Source organism: Numida meleagris, chromosome 6 (genome assembly GCF_002078875.1).
Source record: "Numida meleagris isolate 19003 breed g44 Domestic line chromosome 6, NumMel1.0, whole genome shotgun sequence".
Taxonomy (NCBI): Eukaryota; Metazoa; Chordata; class Aves; order Galliformes; family Numididae; genus Numida; species Numida meleagris.
In genome coordinates this window covers 817,850-844,928 of record NC_034414.1, presented here as the reverse complement: position 1 = coordinate 844,928, position 27,079 = coordinate 817,850, and the positions used below count along the sequence as shown (strand labels likewise).

At 36.7% G+C, this 27,079-nt stretch overlaps 1 protein-coding gene across 1 annotated transcript in view; it reads right to left on the bottom strand.

Moving 5' to 3' along the window:
* Positions 1,166–27,079, bottom strand: part of METTL15 (methyltransferase like 15) — a gene marked incomplete at its 5' end in the record, with an annotated part of 64,819 nt that continues 38,905 nt past the window's right edge. Inside the window, 3 exons of the mRNA XM_021402005.1 lie at positions 1,166–2,167; positions 10,225–10,403; positions 13,353–13,544. Coding sequence (XP_021257680.1) covers positions 1,722–2,167; positions 10,225–10,403; positions 13,353–13,544 — 817 coding nt within the window. The remainder of the gene's footprint in view (positions 2,168–10,224; positions 10,404–13,352; positions 13,545–27,079) is intronic.

The following is a 27,079-nucleotide window of genomic DNA, read 5'->3' as shown; positions in this document are numbered from 1 at the left end:
AAATACAATTTTTCCAGCCTACAACTGGAGTACATTTCAATATGGAATCTAAAAATAACTTCACCATTTATATTTAATGTTTGTGTGAAAAAATGTCTATTTACAGTAACGTCTGTTGTCTCTAAGATGTCAACAGTAAATAATATTTGAAGTGGAATGCTGTATTTAATATTTAATAATACATATAATGAAAGTAGTGAAAAATATTGAAATTTCAGAAGCACCCATCATCATTCAATCGGTATTCCAGATCACTAATCTATCTTACCGTGACCTAGCTTTACCAAAGAATTAATCAATATTCAAGTATTTCAATGAACAGTATGTTATAGGTGGTTTATCTAAATTTCAACTTGTTTGTGTCAATATAACCCTAATACCTCCAGTGAAGTAATCAACATGGGAAGGATGCTTGATGAAAGTCAAGTCTGGAATGATCCAGCATTCTCCTGAAAGCTAGTAGTCATTTAGCTCAAAATCAAAAATTGCATTTTCTTATTCTCTCTGCCAGTCTCCAGGTTCATTGCAAATGAAATCCTGCTGCAGATTTTATTATTCAAATATTCAAATAAGGACTTTTTGCTCCTGAAAAGATGAGTCAGAGGTCAAATAAGTTAAAATTCATGCTATTATGTAATCATTATTAACATGCAAAAATAGCAACAAGAACCATCTTATACAATAAAATACAAACCTACAGCTAAATCCAATGCATTTTCACTTCTTGAAAAATATATTACCCGTTTTACTAGCTAGTATGCTACCCAAGTGGGAAACGGGTGTTAGTAGTCCACTTACAAAATACAAGTCACTGCTTACCTAAAACAACTCTTAATAAAACATCACTTGCAAAGGAGAATACTTTGGAAGACCCACAATACGCTGTTTGATGGGTTAATAATTCCGTCAACACATAAAACTTTTACTGCATCCACGCACGGAAGTTAGGATTACAGGAATAACTTCAGATGATCTACTACAAATCGTCCTAGTGTTTGCTCACTGCTTACGATGTCCAAGCGCAACACAGAGGCCTTCTGAAGTACCTTTTTTCTCAAGACCCATTCATTATTTAAAATCAATGAACATTAAACAACCAGGCTATCACACATACGTAAATATTTTCTTATTAATAGAGGTAAGAAATCATTAATAAATTCCTGGATTAGGCATAAGGGTATGATATCAATTTATTTAAGGTCAAACTACTGTCATACACATGTTCATTCAGCAAATCAACACACAGATTTATATCAAGAATATTTTTATATCTTGAATTCTTAGGCTAGTTTAAAAACACACACTAGACTAAAACAGTCAGTTGACTCTGTTGTGTGACATCAACAGCCATAAAAATGTGTCCGTCTCAATCAGCAACTGAACTTAGGCTGGCAATGTCAGAGTCTGAGCTGAGTATAAAGGAAATATTTTAAATGTATTAAAACTGTTTTACAAAAGCTTTCGTTCTTGTCCTTTTTAAAGAGATACACGTTACGTATAATCAGTAACACCCACTCACATAATTTATTTTACTTATTTTATTACTTTACCTTTTGATGTTCTACTTTACACCCTAATCAAAAAGAAGCACAATGATGGAAAAAATGTTTTCTAACAGTCTTTTCCATTTTATTTTCCTGTTTGATAATATCTGTCCAGTTAGTCCTCCCAAAAATGAAATTGTAGGAAATCACACAATTATATAACGATTCATTTTTATTTCAGAGTTTAACAGCAGCTCTTAGCTTGGCCGACCTCGCTCTTGGGTTTGTTAGAATATCCTTGGCCTGGGGTGTGAGAACTTTTTTCTGTATAAAAGTCCACTTTGAGTTGGATTTTCCATGGGGAATTTCTTGTGTATCTTCTTCTTTGGAGCAATTTTTCAGAGCCTGTCTTATCTTCTGCCTTGAGCCAAGATTGTACTTTTCTCCCATGTCTATGCCATGAAGAAAACGTTTGATGATACGATCTTCTAGAGAATGAAAAGAGAGGGCTACAAGACGACCTCCTGGTTTTAGGAACTTCTCAGCTGTCTTCAGCCCTATAAGGAGTTCATGAAGCTCATCGTTTACAAATATCCGCAGGCCTTGGAAAGTTTTGGTAGCAACGTGCGTCGGTCTCTGAAGCAGGTCTTTTCGTGCATACAACGCTGATGCTGGAAAAGCACCTGTCATACATTTGAAAAGGCATGTGTTACTATTTTGTTATTTCTAGACTGCTATTCTGGCATTAATCCACTTATGCACCATGACTTTAAAGGAGTGCATACTTACCACAGAACCCTGAGTGAGCTTCCTTCTTTTAAATACATAATTATCTTCTTTCCTGAAAGTAAACCCTATTATTCTGAGCTGGCTTGCAGGTTTTCCTACAACTGATATGATAGCTGAAACCAAAATAGGCAAAAAATGAAGATAGCTAGATAAATCCTATGTCTTACAACTCAGCGTAGTCAATATCAATTCATTAGTTGTTTGTGACAGTTCATTTTATGCTTTTAAGATGAGTTAAAAAAAAAAGATGGATGCTAATTTTTAACTGTTGTCTTCTAGTTTATAATACATTTATTACCACGTAGAGATAAAATGAAGATAATGTTTACCTAGTGGTATTTTCAGTGAATTACTTAAAGTTTAAAAGAGACATCCCGGTTTGGAGATAAAAATTCTTGACCACTAAACCAGCGTTCCTTCAAACGTTCATAAAAGTACCTTAAGAAATTTAGAAAGTGTAACAAACATTGCTGATTTTTGACACAGCAAAATGTGCCAAGGTATGAGTTATTTGGAAGAAAAATCGCTAGCTTAAGTGACACTGGTGGCACTAAACCCTATGAACTCTGTTCCTGACCTTCCCCAGAGCTCTTATGAGTTACTCAAGTCTCTTTAGAGACTGAACATTTGACAGAAACTCTAACATAGCCTTATTTGATGTATTTTAGGCTTGAACCTTAATTATCGTAGCACATAGCAAAGGACTGGAGACTTGATGGATCCAAGTAAAAAAAAAGTACAAGAGCCTACGAGATCTGTGAAACCTGCGTAAACTTATAAACTATTATGTAAGTAAATGCAGAAGTCGTAGCAGCACATAAATGGAAATTATTTTTCCAAAGAAGAGGGTCCATTAGAGATAAGACAATATATCCAGTAAGTATTAAAAAAGCCTTAATTCCATTCCAGTACTAAACTACAAAATAATAAAGAAATGGATTTGAAGTAATTGCAGTTCATAACCAAATAACCAAGTAATTGATATTCTGCATAATGGAGAAAAGAAATGAGCGTGGTGCCTGTGAAACAAACCGACTACATTCACATTCAGAAAAGTGATTGAAGAAAATTTAATAGAAATATAATATTTCTATATTTGCACAAGTATGCTGGCACAAAATACTGTATTTCTTCAGAGTTTTAAAAGAAAGACTCTACTTACATCAGGAAACAAATGTGCAGCATCACAAAAGCAAATGATCATCACTATTCAGCAAAGGGAGAAGTCAGTAATGAGATTTGAAATCTCAATCATTATCAACAAAGTCATTATAATGTATGTGATGCATCCAAGATGTGTTTCTGCATACACAGTTCTCACAGCTACACTCCCTACCTCCTCTGACCCCAGAGACAAGAATGCCTGAATTAACTGAAAAAAAAAACACCATCCCTGCTCCTGTTGCAGCTGACGGAACCCTTCAAGACAAGAAGCGGCTATGGGATCCACTTATCTCAACACACTCCACAACTCAGGGATGTGTGGCTTTAAACTCTGCTCCACAGTCCAGATAAAGCAGATTTAAAATATGTAATCTCTGGGAACTTGGCTCCCCTATCACTGACAGACTCTAGAAGAAGTTATACTTGCTAGCTAGTATCATTTATCTCTTCTAGACTACCGTACTCTGTACTTTCTATAAATCATAAAAGGAATACTTACTCTAATTTCAGGAGTCAAATAGCTTAAAAGAAAGGGCTTGTGCAAAATGAGAACTCAGACGGTGAGATGCCCTAAGAAACCAATTGACACACCAAGCCTGTAGGACCTGGCACAACATCTGTTTCCATATTTTTTATATACCTAAAAACAAGCTCTGATTGGAAAACTGAATGCTTCGAACAGCCACTGATTGCCATTTACGTGTGAAGAAAAATGTCTCTTTACGCACAACATAAAGATGTCGCGTACTGAGGAAAATTAACAATTTTTTTAAATGGGCAACTAATAGCTACAAATACAAGGATTTTGCTCAAAACCCTCGAGTAGTTATTAAATGAAATTGCAGGGTTTAAAATCAGCATATAATATACTCAAAAAATAATCAGGACACACATTTCAGTAGCATTTACTAAATGACTAAACATACGTGGCTTTGCATTCTCTGTAAGACCTGTCTTAGGTTTCAGTCAGAGTAGAAACTTTCTTCAACAGAATTTAAAACCTACACGTCAGATACTTGGGCATCTTTTGAATTCAACTGCAGAAGTAATGGGCTCTTGACTACGAAATGGATTTGAAAATTACATCACGCAACAGTCTATTTCTTTCTTCTTCCAAGCCTACATTTAAAAAAAAAAATTGAAAACAGCTCGTACTTCTCTCCAGACTTCCAAAACCAAGCCTACGATCACTCTACTGAAAACAGCCGCAACTTGAATGAAAAAGCACAGTTTCCATACAAAGTATTTCCTCCTAACAAGCTAGTGGCTTAGAAAGCACCATGCTTTTTCTTCCCCTCAACTCCACCTGTACCATTCCACCCATTTTATACAGAATCTTCTTTCTCTTGCCACTCGCTGAAAAATTTACAGCTGTGACGTCAATAGCATCAGTTTTACGCCTTCAATTTTGAGCTGGTACTATCCATAGCTGGCGTTCACCTCTCAAAGCAGATCCAGAGAATTTTTCACTGTTGTATTTTAAAAGCCTAACTATTTTAGCAGCCTAAATATTCTCTAAAAAATACTGCTGCCTTTCTGTGTGTGAATAATCTATTTCGGATATTCTAAGCGCATTCTAGATTCCAAAAGTATTGCAGATAAAAATGAAGTCAACCCCCAAGAGTACAGGATGAAAATTTAGTACAAAACTGACGGTGCTCATTGATTGGAAGCCTAGAATGAGATCTTTCACTTAGGTTTCCACAGCCAATCTCACTGGAATTTTAGTGAAATACTCAAAGTTTTAGGTTCTATGTCATCAAAATATCTTCTACTTTTGTGAACGAACAAGATGATATAAAGATCTATTCAGAATTATTTTGTAAAACATATATGCTAGTCTCTGGTCAGATTTTTGGAATTTTGTAATTGAAATACTGATAAAATAAACTGACAAAATATTCAGCTTAAAAGCATGACTAGGACACTAATACATCTTAGAGAGGTTATTTCTATTATCTGTAATTGTCCAAATTAGTTCAACTGTCTATAATTGTCTAATATGGTTGACTGCAATGCCTTCCTTCAACAGTCTATGACAATTAACTTTGTATCAAAATATCCATAAACTAGGAGGTAAATTTGACAAGTGAATCCTTGCAATGCAGATTTATGAGAACCCCCGAAGAGAAATAAAGAAATTAAAACCCTAATATATTCTGCCAGTCTATTAAAACATTACAAGCCTCAGATTAACTTGTGCAAACAGCAGAGTTGGACATAAATAATGGTACAGAATACAAATTCAGGAAACCAGTGAAGAAATATAGCCACTGAGTAGTCTTATGCAACCAGAAACACTAACTAAAACCAAAACATCTTAAAGTGCAATGGCTTATTGGTTTGTCGTTAGAGATGGCTATCAACTAATAAATATAATTTGTGGTAGCGATTTCTGTCCGATGTACGGTCCTTCATCTCTTTTATTAAAACAGCAGATATGATCTATGTGCCAGGAGAGAATTTTTTTCTACCCCACTCTTAGTCCTCTGGTATCTACCTGTATTGTCTGCTGAGGCAAAAATCTCTCACCCAGCCCCCTCCAATTAGCATGACACTGAAAGAAAATCCTTCCTTTTGTACAATGTACAAAAACACATATATAAGAACTGTATGGGAAGCCCACAAAATGAATTTCATTCACAAAAACACTACGCTTCAGGCTAGATAACCGGTTTGAAATCCCAGTGAGAGAAATTATCATTTTTAGTTTTGGGATGCCCTGATGCTACTTACACTTTCAAAAATGTAATAGATTCACAAGTTAAAATGTATTGAAATTCTTAAGCTTGTGAACGAAATTAGCAACGTGCTGTGCCTGTCAATATGAACTATCACAGTCCCCAGAGTGCATGAGTGTGGGAGAGTTTAAAAATTAATTCAGATTGTGCACCTGTTTGCAGGAATTCGTCTGTTGAATTAGAATTGCATTTAATAAGTTTCTGTGACGCAACTAATGTCCTTTTGTCTAGGCTCCCTCAGTACAATGTTAATTCACACTCTTCTAAAATTCCAGCAACATTATAAATTCCAAACTGATCAAGTCTATAAATGTGGACCAATCTGAATGAGACTGGCTTTACCTAGTAAAGTTTCTTAAACCGTTCAGGCTTCTTTAATATCTCACCATTAGCTCCTTTCAAGTTAAGTCCAAAGGACTACATAATCTCAAAACGACATGATAATAGATCGCATATCTAAATGTCATTAAGAAAAATACCACTTGTGAAAACAAACAAAAAGATAACACATGATATTACTCACTAGAAACAAAAAGTGAGAGTAGTATAGAAAAAGCACTTTAAATTACAGTCTAAACAATTTTGTAATTTCTAACCAGTTTTCCTGCACATCCAGTTAATTTTACAGTTTCAAAACAGAACTCAGAAAGCTTCAGCAACACCCATTACAAATGTTTCTTAGTTAATTTCCACACATCTATTTACAGATGTTCAGTTAAGAACCTCTGTTCCTTGTCACAAACATCTGTGTGAAAATTGTAAACAGAGTTAAACTGCTGGAGAAAGAGATGGCGTTCACATCAGTGAGAAGAAACTAACAATTCCTCCTTTTTCCCCCCTATGTAATCTCCAGACTGCATAGATTACTCAGAGATTTCCTTATTTAAAGCGATCAAAAGCTTTTAGAAGTACCATTTTCTTCTTTTTATTGGTAGGATCTTACACAGTGGCATAGTACGTAGAAAGACGACTTCCAGGCTCTACGCCAAGAGTTAGAAGGACCTGTTTTCTTGAATTGCAACAGAAGACTGTAAGAAATGTGTTGATACCTGGGCTAGCCTCAAGCTATTGTAGGCAAACTTGACATACAAATCTATTTGTAATTTTTTTTTTAAGCTGTACCTTAACATTATATCTCTTGCCAATATAAACTTTAGAAATCTCTGATTGTCACGTCACTGTTGTGGAGGTGGGTGGTTTTTTTTTTGTTTTTTTTTTTTCAATTATACCCTTCAAATTTATCTCCCAATCAATTAATAACAGCAATATATCCTCTAGTTCTTTTCTTATTTTGTGTTTCCCAGGTAGACTAGAAGACTAGCACTTGCCTTTTCCAGTTTCAGTCTAGTCCAAATCTAGTTTGAATTCACTAGGATTCACTTATCAGCTGGAACTTAACATAGAAATTTGGAGTTTTAGAAAATCTGAAGTCATACTAATAACAACATTAAAGAAGTAGGGACTCCACGTGAATTACCAGATATCAAATCAACAAAGAGATGGATAGGAATATCCAGCCTCACTGACTGAATTTTTTGCTTGCATTCCGCCTTCTTAGCCAGGCAAAAAATGTTCCTGTTCTGGAAAGAAAATTGTGCTCTGATAGAATCTGGAAAATTTAAACCACAAGATTTTATTATGATAACAACTTGTGGGGTTTTTTTTGTTTTGTTTTGTTTTTTAACGATTTGACATTTAAGTAATAGGTCATAGAGCTTAATCTGCTTAAATCCTTAACTAGTCAAGGTTTCTGAGTTGTGCTGGTCCTTTAGTTCTTGTTTACCTCAATAACTTCATGGATATCATTTCGCAGAAGAACACGTTCTGATTATAAACTGAGCAGTTAAACTTACCAGAAATTTTCTTAATGTATAATCAGTTCAAAAACTAGTAAGGATTTGCCCTTGATCTCCTTTGCTGGAGAAAAAATTTCTACCCAAACAGGGACAAACGTAGAGGATCTAAAATTGTTTTAACTACTTACATACTCCACAAAAAGTACAAAACGCATATTTACTGTCTTGCCAGATAAACGCTGGATTAATTTTCCTTGGCATGCATATTATAAAATGCCTTCCTGATTCACATATTAAGTTGCTCTTCAAATTATATTAGAGTTTAACGTGAGAAAAACTCTGCCATCTAGACAGAAAGTGACCATTGGGTGACAAGTCACGTGCAATCCATTAAACACGAAGGGATTGCAGAATCACGGAACGGTTGAGATTGGAAGGGACCACCTCAGATCGAGTCGAGCCCCCCTGCTTCAAGAAGAATCACCTAGAGTACCTCGCCTAGGATCACATCGAGGCAGGTCTTGAATATCTCCAGAGAAGGAGACTCCACAACTTCCCTGGGCAGCTTGTTCCAGTGCTCCGTCACCCTCACAGTCAAGAAGTTTTTCTCATGTGCAGATAGAACTTCCTGTGTTTCAATTAGTGCCTGTTGCCAGGCACCACAGAAAACAGACTGGTCCCTCCCTCGGTACACTCCCTTAAAATTTATTTACACATTAATAAGATCCCCTCTCCAGACTTCTCCAGGCTGAACAAGCCCAGCTCTCTCAGCCTTTCCTCGTAAGCGTGATGCTACAGGTCCCCGGCTTTCTTTGTAGCCCTCCAGCAGTTCCCTGTCTTGCTTGAACTGGGGAGCCCAGACCTGGAGACAGTACTCGAAATGTGGCCTCACCAGGGCAGAGTTGAGGAGGAGGAGGATCATCTCAGCCTGCTGGCACACTACTCTTCTAATGCACCCCAGGATACCACTGGCCTTCTTAGCCACACTGCTGGCTCATGGCCTGCCCACTGTCCACCAGGACACTCAGGTCCTTCTCCGCAGGGCTGCTTTCCAGCAGGTCAGCCCCCAGACTGTACTGGTGTGCATTCAGTTATTCCTTCCTATTTGCAGGACCCTGAACTTGACCTTGTTGAACTTCACAGTGTTTTTCACTGCCCATTTCTCTGAGGTCTCTTCGAATGCAAGTGTAGTCCTCTGGTGTATCTGCCAGTCCACCCAATTTGGTATCATCAGCAAACTCAGTGAGGGTGCGCTCTGTACCTTCATCCAGGTCACTGATGAATAAGGTGAACGAGACCGGCCCCAGTATAGATCCCTGGGTGACACCACTAGCTACAGTCCACCAATCAGACTTAGTGCTGTTGATCACAATACTCTGATCCCTGCCGTTCAACCTGTTCTTAATCCATCTCGCTATTTTTTCAAGCCTTCAGAATACAGGTAGAACATGTAACACTATTCACTACCAAACCTTAAATATGGATAACCATTTTAAAGTTCTATACTCAGTTGTCGGCAATTTATTGCTGTTAGTAACAAGACTCAGTAATTTTCACTTTTTGGTTAAATAAAAAGAAAAAAAATCCCAACAGCACAAATTAGAATGTTAAGGCACAGTATTTGTATCTTACATTTTTCCTTGGAAAATTTGACTCAAGAACACAACCGTGAAGGTTTTCAATGCGAGCACAGCTGCTGCCTAACTACATTTTGTTCATGTTGTTTACAGTTAAGAGCAGGTAAGATGAAGCGTTTCAATAGGTGCTTCAGGCTGCTCTAGTTGGCATTCACAAGATGAAGCAAGCTACGTATTGCTTAACTTTTTACTTCGCCGTTCTTTAAGCAGAGAGAACAAATCTAATTTCATTCATAACTGGAAACCGCCATGGTACTTCCCTTCAAAGTATTAAAATGTAGAAATTTAAAACTAAGAGATGCATATGACGTATCTGATGTTTGAATGCTTATCAATTGCTGGGACAAAAAATTCCCTAGGCTGCTGTCATTCTGTGTTTCAACTTGGTAGGCAAAATGATAAATCACTTCATGTAAAATCTATTATTAAACTGATCGGCAAAATACAGTATAACAAGTGAGAGCTTACGGGGAAAAAAAAAACAGAACTGACATCAGAGCAGAATAGGCAGGATCAGATCCTGCATGATTTCAAGTACAAATAGATCCCTCTGGGACTTTGGGGATTAATATTTTTTTCTCTCTCAGCCACTGTGAAGAATTAATGAGGGTACCTGCAACAATGCTTGCAAGCTGCTGAGTTCTGGTGATGGGATATATGCTGCGTGCCTGAACGATGGCTGAAGCGATTTTCTTGGCGTGCTTCTCCTCCCCGTATGTTCTCAGGATGGACGCAAGTGCCTGTTGATCTAAAGCATTCACAACATCAGCAGCAGTGGGCATGTCAGGGTACCTACGCACAAGAGGAGCCAATTAGTTCACTGACGTCAGTTTTCATTGACAAGAGGTGAAGCTTCACAGCTTTGAGACAAAGTCAAACACACACACTGCATACAAGTGCCTTTGAGGTTTTCAAGTAAGAGGCAGCAAGCCTATGAATATGTACTTCTTGCTACTTTAAGTGGAGTTTGTTCCTTACTATCAATTAAAACAGATGAAACTTCCAAGTATTATCGTAAACTATGCCTAATGAGTTGACAAGGATAAATATATTTCAGTATCACGTTAAACTGGAAATGCTGTCTGACAGTTCCTGTTTTGACAGCTTCAGAATATAAACTTGCCCCTTATAGGTTCATTTTAGTTACCTTGCAATATACATTGTTTTTTATTCCTAACTGATCTCAAGGATCTTTTCTTTCACGTCTCCACAATCGCTTAAGAAAATAATTTAACTTTACTTCTCATTAAGAGGCATAAAAATTTATATCCAGATATCGTTTTTGAGAGAATACAAATGACCCAATGTTCCAAATGAATTTTTACAATTGAAAGTGTATAAGTCATACATACGTATTTATTTTTGATCTGTGCCACTTTACTATTGAAACAGTTGGAAGTATTAATCAATCATCATCTAAGGATTAACTAACATGAGGGAAACATGCAAACTACTGAAATTCTCCCCTACGAAGATACTAGCATGCTGAATATTTTTCAGGCATTCATTACTCTCGAGCAGAATCTTAAAAAAAAGATAACAAAACTTGGATATCAGAAGCAAGGTGTATCATAGCAACAACTGTAGTGGAAGGCTTTTGTTATGCCACAGGTAGCCTTTGTTCTTATATACTGTTACACACATGCATCCGCACGATGCAAATACAAGTCTGAAGTTCAGGCCCTCGAAATCACAGGACTGAATCCCAGTAGGATCACGTGAGATTTTTACACAAATATAGAAAAAGGCAGCATCAAGAAATTTGCTGTGTCAAGTCTTAACATTAATGTGATGGAACAATTGCTTAGAAACGGAGATTTCCCATAGGCTCTATGTGAACAATGAAAGATCAAATTACATTTGTTAAGACTATACGTTCATAAAAACACGAGGCAAACAAATCTTCATTCTCCTAGTAGTAATACATTACGCAATTACTGCCATCATCTATGCGACACAGATCTTTGTCATTTTCACATAAAAAGCACAACGCTACAGGAATACATTAGGTCGTTTGAAGATGAAAACTGCTGTGTAAGTGTAATTTCATGCTCCTGAATGAACATTTTAAATATAGGTGATTCATTTAGTAATTGTTAACTTAACAATTAAATAAGCCTGATGTATCTCCTGCACTATACAAAACAGAACTAGCGTGATTGCTGAGGAAAGTGCAATAGCATAACGATAGGCTAGTATGTTAAAAGCAACTTTGCTACCTATGATTTTAGCTGCTGGATATCACTGATAGGATATTTATTTTTCTGGACTTATGTTAACATTTCTTTTACAGAGAAGTAAATGGGTCAGGTGGCCATTGTAGAAAGGAGGGAGCAACTGAATGTGGTCAAGTGACCGTTCCATGAACAGTAAGTGGGGCAAAAAAAAAGGAGAGGGTATGCGGTAATGAATTGTGAGCCTGCAGATCAAGCAGTCCGAGAAACTGCAGAAATAACAGAGAAACAGGCCTCATAGTTAAAACAAACAAACAAAGCTTCCTAGGGACCATACAGACTGTACAGACCTTGCTGAATGCAGCCAGCCAACAAGTTGGCTGAAACCAAGACTAGACAATTACCGAACAGAGAAGGGCAGAGTAGCTTCTCCTTTTAAGGAAAGAAAGGAAAAACAAATTGCCTTTCCTACTCGCTTCCAAATGAAAGGAAATAGAAATTCCAACTAATTTTTTAATCTAATAAAATCTGGTCTTTTTCTGTTTTGTTTTTTAAATAAAATAGCATGGGCCAGCAGGAAGGTTATCTTCCCTCTCTGCCTTGGTGAGGTCATACCCGGAGTACTGCGTCCGAGTTCTGGGCTCCCCGTTTCAAGAAAGAGAGGGAACTACTGGAGGGCTGCGAAGATAATTATGGGCCTGGCACCTATGAGGAAAGGCTGGGAGACCTGGGACTGTTCCCAGACTGAGAGGGGATCTTAGGATCTTATCAATGATTATAAATATCTACAGAGTGGGAGACAAAAGGAAGGGTCGAGGCTCTATTTGGTGGTGACCGACAACAGGACAAGGGGCAATGGGCAGAAACTGAAATGCAGGAAGTTCCATCTGAACGTGAGAAAGAACTTCTTGACTTTGAGGGTGACAGAGCACTAGAACAGGCTGTCCAAAGAGGCTGTGGAGTCTCCTTCTCAGGGGATACTGAAAACCCACACGGACGCTTTCCTGTGAAACCTACTGTAGGGAACCTGCTTTAGCAGAGGGTTGGACTCCATCTCCACAAGACCATTCCAACTACTACAATTCTGTAATTCTACAAAAGCCTCCTTTCCTTCTTGTGGGATGCACTACAAGAAAAGACCTTGGAAATACATCTCAAAGCTTTGAGTAAGTCAGTGTCCTGTCAACATAACCATATTTGGCATCTTCTTTTATTTTCCATGATATTATCAGAATCTTTAAGCCTCACTGTAAAACCTGTCCCTGCAACCGTATACCACGCACACCACAAAAGTAAGGTTTTAATGCTGTAGTTAAGACAAATGTTACTGGATTAATTACATATCACTGTAACATTCCTCCTGTTTTAAGAAAGAAAAGAACATAGCCAGGATTCTAATTATTAAGAATTAAAAGAAGGTTTGTAGCTAAAGATAGACAGTATATTTGAGCAAAATTAGGTGTGGTTTTATTATGTGAATTCTTCAGTTTAAAAGGAAATAAAATACACAGTGCTACTGAGCACACAGTTTTTGAGTTCCAAGGATAAATATTTTATTAACGGGTACCTGTCACTATCCATCCTCATGTCCAAAGGTCCATCCTTCTGCAGGGAAAAACCTCTTTCAGGTGTATCAAATTGCATAGAGGAACATCCAGCATCCAGGAGAACTCCATCTAGAGTTCCAGGCTCAACTCCTGATGAGATTAACAAAGCCTCTGACTGGCTAAACTGTCCTAGAAGAGCTTTAATCTGTTTCCTGTAAGAAATTCACAAATAAAACCCTCATTATTAACAGTGCAGCGTTTCCACCTCATATAGAATGAATTAGTAATTCTCATTTGTCTCCGAAGCAATAGTGGTATTCCCAAAGTAACAGCTTAGGTACTTTACGCATGCCAGCATGCAAAACTGATCCTACTCACTCATCAGTGGTTATTTAGCTTGTCTTTACTTCCTTCCTGATTAATCTCAAAGCACCCAATACGCTCACAACAAATGAGAAACCTGATAAAATTTCATTTTTCAACATGGATGAACTCAGAGTCATCTTTCACATCCAATGGGAATTCTCGGATCACCACAGTATTCCTTACTCTGGGCACAACTCTTAGTTATGGGATGCTGAAGTGCAGAAAAAAATGAATGGTTCTCAGACCTAGAGAAAAGCAGGCGATGTGGAATATGATGGCCCAGTCTTGTGGTTAAAACTCTTCTGTCAGGAAAAAGTCCCTAACTCTCGCCATTGGACAAACACTAGTTTTTATGGTAGTTATCAATTCAAAAATAATTGGGCAAAATAAGATGCACTAGATCACAAGCAAATAAAAGATCACAGAGTTGTTTTGATTTAGGCACCTAAACAGCGTGGAGAATGGAGTTTCATATGCTTTTTTGTGTTTCATATTCTCTTTTCTTGCTTTACGGTGGTGCTTGCTTAATATTTCTCCACTGGAGAGCAAAAGTGGTACGGTAAGGGAAAAGACCATCTCTGAGATGCCCAGCTCTTTCTTGGCATCTAAATATGCATATTAGATTCTCGTCTACCTATAAAGGTCACCCACAAGCAAATCACTTATTTGCTTATTGTTAAAATTTAAGAAAAAATTGAAAACTTTAACCACTGTGCTGCTGTACCCGCAAATTTTTAATCTTTTAATCAGTACCTGCAAACAATCAAACCAAAAAAACAGCAAACAATACATTTCTGCACCAAAAAAGAAACCACTGCCTCCACATCAGAGTTCTGATACAGGCTGGATAAGTGCTCCTCAGTCTCATATTACTATAATACAGTCAAGTTAACTCACATCATTGTCTAAGTTAACACGGGCAGCAGTGAGTAGATGGAGAGCAGAAGCCCTTGCTACAAAAGAACACTGCTTGTATGTTTTTTGATAAGTCAACGTTGCAGACATTTTGGGGGAAAAAAAAACCAAACCAACTGAAACATAACTTTTTCGAAACATGAGCTGAAGTCTAATCCATCTTTCAGGTCAGTTTAACATCAACACAACTGGCATTATGCCTGAGTAGTTGAATCCAGAGACCACAATTTTAAAAGAGATCATGAACATTAAGGAATCAGAACAATTTTCTGTACCCTACCAATTGGAGTGAGAAAATGCTACGAGGGGAAAGAAGAAGAGAGAAAATGCTTCATTAAAAGGAAGATGCTATGAAGACATAACCATACGGAAGAACATTTAGGTATATAATGGTATCCTCATTAGAGCAGAATGAATCTACTTACTTAACATAGCTCAAAAACTGGGAAATACCTTGAGCGAACAGATTTCATGAAGGATATCATGTTCACACATAAGCACTTCTGAATTGAGCACTGTCCAGTGTATAATTAAATACAACTATTCAGCTTAATGAGAACTGACTTACCGAGAAGCACAATGGTCAACTTAACACATTTACTTTAGCTAAATAATTATAGCTTTGAGAGTACATTTCCCTTCAATATAAAAGGAATTTTCTTGAAACTCCGCACCACTTTGTCCAACCCAGCAGTGTTTCTAACTTCAGAACTTGTGTAAATGAATGAACTTTACAATTCTATATGCAGGAGATGAAAACAAATGAAATATGAAAAAATTATGAGTTACCATTGTCTAGTTCCTTCAACAGTAAGCCCACGTTGGCGGCTATGAAACAGCACTGTATTGTGCTAGCAATCATTCTGAAAAATCATTTTGAAGTATATTTACATCTTGCTAGAAATTTTATTACGTTTCTTTAAAGAAACTGTTTTTGTTAAACCTTTGTGATTGAGAAAAGGTAAATAAACATATATTTTATGTAAGGTGAAATTTACTGTTCGGAGATGGATGCTTCAGATGGAAGGTGTTCTGGAGTCCACAAATAAAGATCAAAAAAGAATTAGATGGACATTTTGATGTCAGCCTTTCAGCTGTGAGAAACTACAGCCTTTGTATATAACCCATTTTACCAATAGTGCATTCAGGTGTCTTGGTGAATATAAATATTGACTAAAAGTAGACGCATTTCATGAGATTACAATAACTAGATTAAAACCATCAGCTCTTCAAATTGCTTATTTGTGAATCAGAAGAAACAAGTTGAAGCATCTTGTTTATCTCAAAATATTTCAATTAATCAAACCAAATACATAATTATGAGCAATCATTTATTACCTTAGAGAAACAAATACAGATATCTCCTTTTTTTTTCCACAGAACAGTAACGATGATGATAACGCAGACAAGTACTAATCTATTAGAACATGGATGTCCCAGTCTTTAGGCTTGCCTGGGTCGCAGTGAGTTAAGAGAAGTTGTCTTGGGTCGCATATAAAAAATCTAATACATTTAATGTGTACAAGTAACAAAACTTGTTTTATTTTTATATTTTTATTTTTTTTATTTAAAAAGAGGGTAAGAAAAACATAGAACTAGCAGGTTGGATACGTATGCATTAGATGATGAGTATGACGTTTACTTAAGAAAAAATGTTTCACAAAGCACTTAGAAGCATTTATTAAAACATACTCTTTCCTTGTCTACTGTTCTTCATGCCTCTGTCCAAATTCTAATGGTATGCCATGCACATGATTTTCTTCATAAAATGTTTCATTTTCCCTCAATTCCTTCTGCCTTCAGATTTTTGTTTACATTGCTATAAAATAGCCTCAAAAAAGCAAACAATAAGAACCCTGTACACTACTCTAAAAAGGAGTATTTCCTACAGTCATAAGCCACTGGATCTTCCCAGGAATATGGAAATTCTTTACACTTTCTTTTTCAATGATCTGATATTTAGTTTGTGTATTAGTGGATTTATGTTCCATGACCATACTTACCTAGTTTGAAAATCTGTCCATTTATCCCCTCCTATCTTAACATATTGCAAAAAAAAAAATAGTGCTTACTGGTAAAAAACAGGAAAGATGAAGTAGGGAACAACTCTAAATAAGAAATAAGAGAGTCAGTTTCGTAGTTCAGAAGCATGAGAAGAAAGAGCATATCAAAACATTATAGACCAAGACTGAACGAGGTGAGGAAGGCTGCAGGTGGTCTTAGGGATACCGAAAAAAGGCTGCGAAGACTACAAGGGTTCACAGAGAATGTTTTGTGCGTTTCAGGTGATCCTGGAAGTTCATAGCCTAACTAAAACCAGCTGTCTCTTGCTTAAGAGAAAAATGTTTCAACTTGGTACTTGAACACCACTCTACATACTCAGACTATTTTAGCATAAAACCACTATGAATAGCTTGTAGCCCAAACCTACAAACAAACTGAGAAACAAGATGTCAAAGGTTAAACACTGACTTGGATGTACTTAGATAGAAAAGACAACAAGACAACGATGTGAGGATGCAAAATCAGACGATACTCATCACATTTTTAGCTTCCATTTGGCTTGCTTTTTTTTTTTTTTTGCAACAGCATGTTAAGTTTTGGCCAATTTCCAACTGTTGCTATCGAGCAACTTCTAACTTCTCAAAATATTCAACGTGCACACTCCCACTTCATTAATTTTGACATTCTCCAAGTAAAAAAGTATTCCCCAGGAATATGAAGGAACACTGGGTACACATGGACAATCTAAGTCAATTTCAAAAATAATAAAGTTATTCCAGCTGCTACGTAAGTTCTTGGTACCCTAATAGATTTTATTGTACAACAACCTCAAGGGCTTTCAGACTTCTTGTACCGTCCGCAGTCGTTGAAAAATAAGACATGACCTCAGGATCAAGACCTCTCAATTCAGGTCAAAACACAGTATTTAATTATATTATACTACGACATGAAGTACAGTATTTCTGACAGACAGCACTGGATCCATACTTCTCAATTATATGAAAGAGCCAAATAAGAAAGAGAGAAGAATTCCAAGTCTAATGCATTTCAGGCTCTTCTGCTTGCAGTTAATGTCTGATATTTTGTAACGCTTCATAAAAATATTTCACTTCTATTTCACTCAGCTGAGAGGGATGCACACAGAAAAATGATAGTAAAGCATGAATGTAACACCTACAAAATAAACAGAGAAAATCTTTTCCCTTACCTTGTTTCTCTGATTTGTCACAGGGGTTGCTGTGACATCAATCACAAGTAATTTCACAGAAAGCTATTGTTATGCTTTCACAGCACTTCAGTATTTTTACGTGCATATTACAATAGTTGCTCTTGATGCTTTCACCATTGCTACTCTTACAAATTCTCTGTATGAACAGGTACAATGTCAGGAAGTGACAATCCCTTGCCAGTAATGAAAACTACCTTCTACTCAACCAGAGTAAATGGTTCCTTTGAGAGAACTGAAAAAGTTTTTCAGCTAACTCTTGCCGAAGCCACCAAACCAGGGGACCAGACTGATGCTTTGTTTTGATTCAGTAACTCCACTGAGACTGCCAGAAGGGGTGCCAATTAGTACCAGCTGTAATGAAGATACTGGTACAGGCCTGGTGTGATAGCACTGACTCACTTCACCTAGGTCACCCAACAGCTGTCAGACAGCTGCCACTTCCACTCACTGCTGCTCTGGGCCAGAAACACCTAGAAGAGGAAGCATACCACTTGTAAATCCCTGGAATTGTAGAAATTGTTATGAACATTACTCAGCCTCAGTGCAACTCTCCTCTGTACATGCGATTGTATATTGTGGAAAAAACCCATACCTCTGTTTGAGAGCAAACAGATCAGTCTAGGTTAAGTTTTGTACTACAGTATCACAAAACCAAATAACCATATCACAGATGCCGGTTAACAAGGACCTGAAAATGGGGAGAAGTATACATGAAAAGCAGTTCCCCACAGAAAAGTTCCTATTTTCAAATTTAAGAAATCACAATTTTATCCTGCGTGTTAAGATCATGTTAAGTATTCAGGAGTTGGTGAACATTTAAGTACCAAGCGTTCCCACATACAGATTGGGAAAATTAAAAGGGATGCATACATTCTAGAAGTTAAATACTTTTTTCTGCATAACCTGAAGACATTACAAAGAAAGCAAACAAGAAAACCCCATTTCCCATTAACCTGTAGAACACTCAACATCTTACATTGTCAAAACTAGTTTACCAAGGATGATTACACTTCCCTTCCTCTCCTCATCAATTGTCCTTCCATCTCTGTAACACAGCCTCCTACTCAATCCATTATGAAACTTGCTATTTCCTGCTTTAATCATCCTCCTGGAGCTTGCAACAAAATTTCCTCACCTTATTCAGCCAACCGATTCCATACAAGGAGGCTTCCTTGATTCCCCACTTCTCATATAATCCAAGCACCGAAAACTGGGTAGAACGTCCTCACAGACACATCCGTAAGGAATTTCAGGATGCCTGAAAGCTGATCGCTCATTTCTACCTTTACATAATGCATCCATTCCTTTATTGTGTCCAGTAACAAATTTTCAGTGAAAAGTACTGCTTGATATTGAAGCTATAAGCACAGTTTTAATTAAAGGAAAATATTTAATCTAAAGCACATGTATCAACTCTGATTTCCACGGAATATATCAGAAATCTTAAGATATTGTTATCTTTTATGAGCCACTCATCACAGAATTGTATGAGTTAGAAGGGACTTCTGGAGATCAAGCCCAACCACCCACTAAAACAGGTTCCCTACGGTAGGTTACAGAGGAAAACGTCCAGGTGGGTTTTTAATATCTTCAGAGAAGGAGACTCCAGAGTCCCTCCGGCAGCCTGTTCCAGTGCTCTGTCACCTTCAAAGTCAAGAAGTTCTTCCTCAAGTTCAGACGGAACTTTCTGTGTTCTAGTTTCTGCCTACGGACCCTTGCCCTGTCGCTGAGTACTGTTGATAAGAGCCTGGGCCCATCCAACGTTTCTCTGCCTTTCCTCAAAACAGAAGATGTTCCAGGATCCTGATCAACTTTGCAGCCCTCTACTGGACTCTATCCAGAAGTTCCCTGTCTTTCTTGAAAGTTCCTCTTTGGCTACGTTACAGATTAAGGAGGGAATTTCTTTCTGAGAAAATTTAAGAGTAATACAATAAGGCAAATGATTATAAGGGTAAACTTTAAAATTACACGCCTCACTAATATTTGAGAAAATGTTCTTTTTACATTTCTTAAGTAACACAAAGTTTTGCTGAGTAACAGGAGCAAATTATACGGTTTCATGCTATTTGCAGCTAGAGAGAGTTAAAACCTTTGTTATATAATGAGTAACATTTTGTTTTGCACATCACATGTATTATATAATACATGTAAAATATGTAATTCGCTGTCATCTTTCAGATGTGCCAAGGAAAGTAAGTCATTGGAATGATTTGTCTTTCACTTGCGGGACCTGTCAGTTCAAAGAAAACAATACCATCCATTACAAAAATCATAAATCTTCTTCTGATGTTACACTGCACTGTCTAGGGATTTTATTTTGCAGTATGTGTTAGGTTACCATTCACAGCAAATGGGCAGTCCAGTTTTACAAGGTTCAGTGGACACAGTATAAGAGCAGTTGAACACCTGTATAATAATTCTGGATCTAGCAAATACTGTGACTCTCAGCTATATTAACACTAAGTTTAGCTTTAAAGCTGATAAGTCTCCTTTATATGGCTGGTGCTCTTTGTACTGGTTTTCATCCCCTCGCCTATTCACCTGATGTAACAACCCCAGAACACAGTGCAGCACAAATGAAGAAAAAAACAGAACATGAACATAAAGACTGAAACCACTGGCTGGGCAAAACAGTGAATCACGTGGCTGAAACGGTTCCAAAAATGCTCAGTTTCCATGACTAGAGAAATCAAAGACATTAGAAGAATTAGAGGAATTATTCAAGAAAAAAAAACAAACTGGACAAACCACAACAGTATGGTTTGGTTTGCGTGTATGGTCTCCACTGATACAAGCATGCCCGGCTATGGCAGTTCAGGATGCTTTCTTTCCACAAGTACAACCATTGTGGTTCTACTTTCATTCAAGCAAAAGTGGCCAGGATATGGCATAATTCTGAAACAAGCAAAGACTTAACACAGTAATTTCCATAGCCAACAATCAGTCAATCAGATTCAACATGTACATATTATGTAAATCAACAAATCTGACTTGTATCTGTTGATAACTACTATTACTTTAATAATTACTTCAAGAAGTTTTGTTTGTCTTCTACTGGCAGTTTACGCAATCACTTTCTAAGGGATAACATTCATTTCATTATTCAGTTCTACATTTTAGAATGTTTTTGACTGTTAAAAAAAGGTAGCAAAGCATTACAATCTTAGGCATTATTTCCTCATTCTTCCCATACTAGTATTTTTAGAAGATATTTTTATAAAACTCTCCTGTCCATCCCTCCCAAAACCCATATAAAAATTCATACTTTCATTAAAGACACAACACTGCTTCACTGAAGCCAAACAAATTTTGCCGCTAGCCTTAGAAAGAAGAAAAGTTTATTTAACTCCAAAATTCCGCCCAAATCCTGCAGAACACGGAAAGAAATCCAGATGTACATCAGCAGGCATTAGAAATATAAGAGCTATTCATATTAGTGGCATAGTCAGTTTGTAAGATAAGAATAAGGCTATCCAACTTCCAAGAGTATTCATTTATTAGTTGAACAAAAAGTTTTGTTTTCTGACAGTTATCTGCACATAAAACCAACTCTGTTAGTAGAACGTATACTGATGATTTAAAAACTGACATGCAATGAACTGTCAAAAAGGCTACTCCTCCCTACGCCCGTGCAGTCAATTGCTTTAAAATGACTCCTATTACAACTCGATTTACATTTTGTGAGACTGCTATAAAAACACAGACATACAGCATACCTCTTCATCCTCCCTACAAAACCAAATCATCAATGTAACTATTGTTAGATTTCAGTTAGCTAGCAAAGCAAATTTACACAGTGCTTTTCCACATCATAAATTCTGGCATTCTAAAGTGCTCTAGTCACAGAGAGCTTGCTAAAGATTGTGCATAACTGTTGCTTTGACAGACCTGCTGCTACCGATACTTGGAATATATTTGCATAGCCTTTGCCTTGCTAACAAAATATGAGTCTAGATCTTGAGACTCAGTGGTAGTACTATGACATAATGAATGGAAAAGCAATCTGAGCCACAGAAGCTTTTTATGTTTTTCTTAATTATTCAGCAGCTGACAGTATTGGAGGGGGCTGATAAAGCCCTACAAAATTTTTTATTTCCTTTGGCAAACTATTTCTCTGTTTGACACAGAAGTTTAAACCTTAGAACGCTAAAAATAAGCAAATTTGGCATCAAGAATTTATTACACATGAAACAAATAACTTTTTTCTTCCTACTTGTAATTCTTATCCAAGCAATCTCATCTAAAAGCACGTTTGCATTCGTAAATCCCGCCCAGCAACTTCAACCTTCTTCCACTTGAAAAAATTCAGATGAAGAACACAATCATAACAATAAAACTGGCTTGTTTAGGAGCTTTAACTCTCGTGTTCCAAAGACAATATTTGGTTAGCATCCACATGGAATCTCAAAGGCAATTCTATGTTACATTCTAATTCTCTCCTGCCATGTATGAAAGACTTTGTAAAAAAAGTCTCACTAAATTTAATTTAAAAAAATGCATACTCATCAATCTAAAAATAACCAGAGTTGAAGTGTAAAAATGTAACTAAACAGTCATACAATCAACGAAGTCTGATTTTTTCAAGCAGTCAACATTTACACCTCAAGTTAAAAAGGTACAGTAGGGAAGAACCAATGTGGAAACGTAACAATGCAATGGCAAGGCTATCAGAAGCTGTTGCATATACAAATTTAGAGTATTGTGAAACACGATCCTTAAAAATGCATAACCAAATAACTATTTTAATATAAGTTTCTATGAACCTATAAAAGGATACATAAACCTAGTTAAATAGTTTGTAACTACCCCAGTAAAGGATGACTAAGTTCATAAAGAAATGACCAGAGAAAAATGTAATGAGTTGAACAGCATAACATGCAAAACTATGTCCCAAAGTGACAGAAAAGAGAATCTGTATGAGCTGGAAGCTTGTCACCTGCTCATGACCACGAGGAAAAGGAGCATGAAGTTGCATTTGACCATAAAATGAACAGTAAACAGTAGTGTGAACATAACCATAAAAAGAAAACAAAGATGTACAAGTCAAAATTATCTTGAAATAGGAAAGAATTCGCCGTAAGACTTCATCCTGAATACTGAATGCTAACGTGGAAGCCTTACTTAAAAGAGAACAACTCAAAGTGGAATTGGCACAGAAAAACTCTGATAGGATGACTAGAATGAATAAGAGCTATTATTATGAGATGAAACTAAAAAAAATAAACAAAACCACTAGACTTGTTTTGCATACAAAAAAGAAAGCCAAGAATAGATGTTAATATTCTCTAATGAGTATTTTAAGTGCCAGGAAGAGAAAGGAACTAATAGACATTAATCAACTGTTAGTTAATTTTATTTAACTAAAATGAAATTAAGCAACTACTATAACCGGAAACTTCAAAAAAGTTTCACATCATGAAAAATTAGATTCTAGAATAGCTGAAGCACCGCATATAGAACTCCTAATTACTTTTTGAGATAGAGCACAGTGGAGGAGATTAAATTATGCAGTGGTTTGTAATACCAAGCGATTGGATTCAGTGATCTAGGAGTCACTTACAGTACATTTATATTTCAACAGTTATTGTAATTCTCCATTGTTCAAAGTTCATCCTTTTCTATTTTTCTCAAAGTGATAACCGGAGATTTTTGAACCAAACGTACCATAGATACTGACTGGAAACTTCTATTTTCCAATATCAAATTCCTAAAGACGTTGCTTTCAAATAAAATGATTTACAGCTTTTTTTTTTTTTTTTAAATTCAGAAGAGAAAGCAACTCCCAAAGCCTTTTCTTGCTACAAAAGAATGATTCGGATCCCGAGTCACCCCCTTTTGACCATTACTGAAAGAAAAGATCTGTATCTACTTCTTCACAGAGAGCAAAACAATATTTTAAAAGCATTAACTTAATGTGATATAAAAGAAAAATTCTGCCGTGCTCAAAACCAGCAGGAAAACCAACACCCAAAACAAAACAAAAAAGCACCAAACCAAAATCGCCTTAATCTAGTGGTTCTTCTATATTTCTTTCTTATCAGAATACAGGAGGACCAGCTGATCTATGTAGAACAATTCAACCTACAGTTTGATGGCTTGATATTTTGTACGCTATACTTTCTCCACGTTTATGAGTATTTCCCATGTGTTTCATGCAGTTACTGATTCCCCAGTTGGTGAATTTTCTTTTGTATTTCTAGTTTTATTAGAGACTAAGATTGTACAGGTTAAGTATAGGTAATTTCCATGTGAAATTGAATGCCCTTTGACTGCTAGATAATACACAGTAACGTGATCTTGGCAGGCTTCAGAAAACGAGTACAGTCCATTTAGGCATTTGTTTAAACTGAAGCTTTACAAAACCGGAATTACGTAAGAACGCCTTTCATACAACAGATGTTCAGACTGTTATGGAGAACTGTTTTCTGGAGTCATAGAATCTCAGTACAATTTGTCAGAAGAGACCTCCAGAGGTCATGTAGTCCGGTTTCACGCTCAAAGCAGGTTTGATCGGATGGGATTGTTCAGGGCCACAGTCAGCTGAACCTTGAACACCTCCAAAGGTGAAAATTCCACACCCTCACCGGGCAACTTGCTCCAGTAGTACCACCCTTACAGCAATCTTTACCCCCTTATACCTAATGAGAATTTCCTGCCTTTTAACTCACGTCCCAGAAACTCTCAAGGACTCCAGCTACACGGCAGCCCTTCAGGCAGGTGAAAAGCTTTAGCGCACATTGCTGATAAAGATGGTAAAGGAATTTAAATTATTTAAGTCCTCAAGAACACTACAGATCACTGACCCTGTTTTGGGAATATTTTTTCTTCAGAAATTTAAAGATAAAATTAATACCATGAATTCTTAGTATTTTTATTCCAATTATATTATAAGTGTAGTTTGACACATCCTCTGGAACACTAACAGTTGGGTCTACTTTGTCACATACGCAGCTCATAAAACTAGTCCTGAATCATTTACATATGTATTTCAGGCTGGTTCTTTTCCTATATCTGTGTACTAAAACAAGACTCAATTTTTGATGTTGGATTCTTGGCAAGATATGAAATAATTGCTCATCGTTACCCGGGGACATGAAAATATTAAGAATCAAACTGTACAAGGTTTTACAACTTGTATTTTTGTGTATTCTCAAAATAACTGATTTTTCACTTACATGGCTTATCTTTGGGAGCGTCAGTAAGTGGAGTTTCATTGTTATCCATTTGTTACAATACTCTTTTAGCTGAAAATTTGCTATCAAGGAGAATAAATCCCATTAGAAAAAGTTTATTTTTTTACTATACAAATATATTCATGTTCCTGATCAGACGATGAACTGTTGACACCAATATAAATACAAATACCTGCACTTCAAGGGAAAAAATATCTTTAAAAAATAAAGTGAATTAATCTTGGTCATGGGAAAAACCATTGAGAATCCGTTACAATCCTCAAAAGACACTAGGTGGCTCCACTGGTGTTCCTACAATGTGCTCTAGTAAAGTTTCAAATCTCCCTTGGGAAATGCCGAAGAAATGCCTTACTATTTCATTTCAGTAATTTAACACGTTGCCTAGAGTATACTCTTCCCTGAGGTTGCATACCATAACACTGAGTATAACTTAATTTGAAAAACTTCTACAAAAGAAACTTAAATGACAAAGTATTTCCAATAATTAAATATAAAATTAAACAAAATTCAATAGAATCATCAAGTAGAATGCCTTAACATTAGGACAACCGTAGCTCTGATTTTACTCTGCAAAACACAGTTATGAACTAGGCATAGTAAATTCCATCTCTACCACACGTGTTCTGCAACATCAATGACTTTTGTGTTACATTTATAGTATGGACATTACATTTGTTACGAAGCACACACTTGGATTTGATTTTAAAAAGTAGTCCTGAGGCAATCCTGGAGCTATTCTGTCTTAAAAAAGCCCACAAAAACTGCTGCCCAATGAACTTCCTCTGCAAGGCCAAATATTCAGTACTCACGTGTACGGACTGACTTCCCTACATAAAGGACTTCCGACATCATATTGTGTTAGTTCATAAAACCAACAAGTTAGTTGAAACACAGATCATTATCACCATGTTACGGAAAATGCTGTCTGGTCAGAAAGTTCCACTAAATGGGGAGGCAACACATACGTACATTTCGTTATTTTACAATTATTTTATATCATTTGTTATATAGAGGATCTAGGAAAGCAAATTAAGACAATGTCTTAATTTAAGTCAAGAAGTCTTTGGAGCCTTCTCAACGTATCTTTGTTGCTTGTTTAGCTGATACCACCTCTTTGTGGATCACGCAGATGAATACTGAGATCTTCTCCAAAGTTAAGTGAACAGCAGAACAATATGCCGCGCGATTAGTACATATTTCAACAAGTATGCATCTTCCTTATGCTATTTTAACTGACCATTTTTTTGTGATAGATGGTCTTCTGAATGAAATAGGAAGACTTCTGCTGATCTCAGGGACCTGAACCAGATTTCTCTCATAGACAGGAAGCTGGTACACTAAGAGCCCTTATCAGGCTCACATGTGTCTGACAGTTGTACACCAGTTTTTTCGACAGGAGAGAAATGATCCTTTTAGACCATCATCTGATCACCTTCACTTACTGCACTTAGGTTTTGGAGCACATTATTTGCATTCCTGTCCAAAGAATCCAAACATAAAGATGAGTGCTTGAAGTGTTCTGAGTGCTAAGGGGCATTCAGTTCTAGGGATGAGAGCGTTTGCCAGTAAAGAACGCAAAATGAACAAAGTACAGATGTCAGCTTGAAAGCACCTCCAATCCTGCTCTATTCACACTACATGCTAATGCAGACAAGGCTTACACGTCTTTTGAACACATATCTGGAAAATCACATGAACAAAGATTCCACCATGATAGAGACTCACGTTTCCAGGTAGTACCTGGCTCACTTTCCAAAACGCATCAAAAAGAAAAAAAGAAAAAGGAGATGAGAAAAAGTACATCTTCAGCACTTCCTTGAAGTATTACTGGAGAACCAAAATGTAAGAACAACAACAACAAAAAATAAATAAAAAGGCTATTTATATAGGAATTTTACTAGAGAAAGCCTCACATAGTCTGTATTTTCATTAAGAGAATTTTTTCACTTTTTTTAACAAAATGCGTGGACTGTATGGAACACACATAGCGCTATGCATTGACTATTCAACTGAACAATATACCAAACTAGGAAGTTACAAA